This window comes from Apaloderma vittatum, unplaced genomic scaffold (genome assembly GCF_000703405.1).
Source record: "Apaloderma vittatum isolate BGI_N311 unplaced genomic scaffold, ASM70340v1 scaffold29067, whole genome shotgun sequence".
Lineage (NCBI taxonomy): Eukaryota > Metazoa > Chordata > Aves > Trogoniformes > Trogonidae > Apaloderma > Apaloderma vittatum.
The window spans coordinates 1-2,761 of NW_009727198.1; the positions used below are offsets into that span (position 1 = coordinate 1).

Below are 2,761 nucleotides of genomic sequence, written 5' to 3' on the forward strand. Positions count from 1 at the left end.
ATGGCAAAGTTGGGACCCTGGGAGAGCAGGAGGCTGCAGAGGAGCTGCCAGGGGGGCTGCTGGGGGCTCTGGGCTCCAGGGCAGCAGGTGCCTGCCTCTGACAGGAGCGGTGCCACTGGCATTCCCGGCCCTGCCTTTCTTCTCGGGCTTGTTTTTCCCTTTGCCTTTCCCCCCCTTTCCCATCTGCTCTCACTCCGGCTCTCTCGCCTCCAGCCCTGTTTGCTGGGGGAGCGGCGATGCCCACATCCTGCAGTGGGCAGCAGCAGATGCTCTACAGTCCCTTATGGATATAGGTCTTAATGGTGGCCAGAGCCTCGTTCCCCGCCGCTCCCTCACTGAGGCTTTCTGCTCCCTCCTGGGGAAGCCCCGGCACAGCTGAAAGACACAGCTCTGGCACCAGCCCCTCCTCACCTGCCAGGTCCATATCTGCCCCCGGGGTGCCTGAGGCTATAGGAAACCTTTGGAGACATCCCCATCACCCGAGACAGGCGCAGAGACCACCCCTGCCAGCCCTGTCTCTGCTCCACACCAAGCCTCGCTGTGGATGGATCTCCCTTTTCTCTCAAATCACTTCCCCAGAAGTCAGGCTGGTCCTCTGCCTCAGTTTCCCCATGGCAATGCTTGTGGTTGGCTGTGTTTAAGGAGCAAGGTGGTGTGATGTGGTCTGGGTAACCTGCGACACACGGACACATTGACAACCACTTCCTGCTCCATTTTGACTTCTTTTTGGTCAGTGGGCTCCTCTTCCCTGAAGATGTGCTCAGAAGGCCTCTGAAATCTCTTCCTTCTTCAAACCCACTAATTATGAAAATGAGCAGGTTTTCTCCAGCCCTTCCGCTCTCCCAGCGTGGGTTATCCTGGGAGATAAATCTCCTTGGGGAGATTTCAACTTGCCCGGTTTGCTGTGGTGGGAGCAGGTGAGCTGGGGGATGCTCTGGTCTTTGCTTCTACAGATCAGCGCTTCTTATGTCAAGCCAGCTGGCTTTTATCCGGAGCAGACGGGCGCGTGAGCCCCTAATGCCCCCCCATCCGCCCCCCACAGCAGCCGGGTCCCTTCAACCTCCCTCCAAAGGAAAGCTTTGCATCCTCATCGCAACCCAAATACCTCCAGCTTATGAAATCACAAGAAGTGAGGGACAAAACCCTACTTGTTGCGGGTCAATGCCTCCTCGTGGCTTGTCGCTGATGTGCTGGTGTGTGTTTGGCTGTCACTTGGGCGTGCAGGGTTGTGCGGGGCAGCAGCCATCCCCGAGCATCCATGGTCTGTGCTGGGGGGGACCAACCTGCGTCCCCTTCTCCATTGGGCTGCCCAGAACGGACTTTATCTGCTCCCACCCCTCAGTATCAGCCCGCTCCATGGGAAGAAGCTCTTCCCCTTCGCCCGCTCCTGGGGTCTTGCCCAGTGGGGACGAGCAGGGGGTCGTACTCATGCGGCAAAATCAGTGGTAGATCCCCACATCTGCTCAGCTGGTGGGTGTCAAAAAAAGTGTCACTTGCAAGGCGTTCATGTGGGCAAACATCTCGCTGGTGGGTTCATGCACTGTTGGGTTTTCTCCTCGACAATGGAAAGGGAAGGCAGGAGCGGGGAGATTTTGGCAGCAGAGGGTACAGCCGAGTGTAGCAGGTCCAGTGGGGTAGAGGAAAGGTTTTTGGGACACCAGGGGCATCTCTCACCCTACCTTCCCTCCGCAGCTGCCGCCGCCGCTCACTTCAGCTTCTGTCGCAGCCTCCTGGAGCACACGGTCTCAGCTGAAAACATCAGCTACCGTCTGCATAGGAACCCGGGCAGCAGCCTCACCTGGCACGATGGCCGGAGCCAGCGGACCGACGGTGGCCGGACCGTCAAGCTCCTGCGGCAACCGGGCACCGAGTGCTCACAGGTATCCACTGGGCCCCTCCGCAACCCCCTCGGTCCCCCCTGGGGCTGCCCTGGGGGAACGCGGCTCCTCAAGTCCACCCCTCCCATTGATTCCCCTCAGGAGCATCATCTCTTTCTCTACAGGATCAGGCCTTCAGATCACATTTTGCTGAAAGCCCTCGTGATTATTGGGCATTTAATTATAGCACTATATATAAAGATGATAATTTAATTATTGTCCTCAGGCTGGGGGCTGTGCTGGGCTGAGCTCTATGCATCACCTCCCCGTCATGCCTGGAGCTGGGTCTTAATACAATTTTGCAGTAAATGTGCCAGAACCAAATTCCTTATAATGCCTTAAAATCCCCAAGCGCTTGGGCATGTCTCTTAGCCAGGTTTGGGCCATTGTCCTCCTAAAATTCTGAGCTTTATTGCATTAATGAGGCTGTGAGCTGAAGATTTCCAGCCTCTGCACAGCTGTGGGAAGGAACATCTTCCCAGCGTGCGGCTCCTGGGGCTTTCTAACCCCTTGGTAACATCCGTGAGGGGTGTTCAGAGGCAGCGCATCTGGACAGCGAATGCTGGAAAGGAGAAAAGGAGCTGCCTGGCTTCCAGCCTTCAACATGGAGATGCTTTTCCATCTCGAGGACCTGGCCGATTTGGTGTCCCCTGCACGGGGACATGCCAGCCACTCTCCAGGTGCCAGCTGCCTTCATTGTAGCTCTCCCTTGCCTGCCTCTACACACCTCCCAGGGGGATCTGGTGTGGAGAAAGATTTTAATTTTACGATAAGCAAGGAAAATGCCTGAGAGAAGGGAGATGATGTGCTCCTAGGGGATGGCTCCCATCACCCGGTCTCCTGCCCAGCCATCTCCCTGCCGGAGCATCCTCCGAGCCCTTCCG

The 2,761-nt window shown here is 57.1% G+C and overlaps 1 protein-coding gene across 1 annotated transcript in view; it reads left to right on the forward strand.

Annotated features, from left to right (window-relative positions):
- Window positions 1-1,692: 1,692 nt before the first annotated feature.
- The window catches only part of LOC104277071 (sterile alpha motif domain-containing protein 10-like), a gene marked incomplete at its 5' end in the record, with an annotated part of 5,488 nt that continues 4,419 nt past the window's right edge, over window positions 1,693-2,761 (forward strand). Inside the window, one exon of the mRNA XM_009873604.1 lies at window positions 1,693-1,880. Coding sequence (XP_009871906.1) covers window positions 1,693-1,880 — 188 coding nt within the window. The remainder of the gene's footprint in view (window positions 1,881-2,761) is intronic.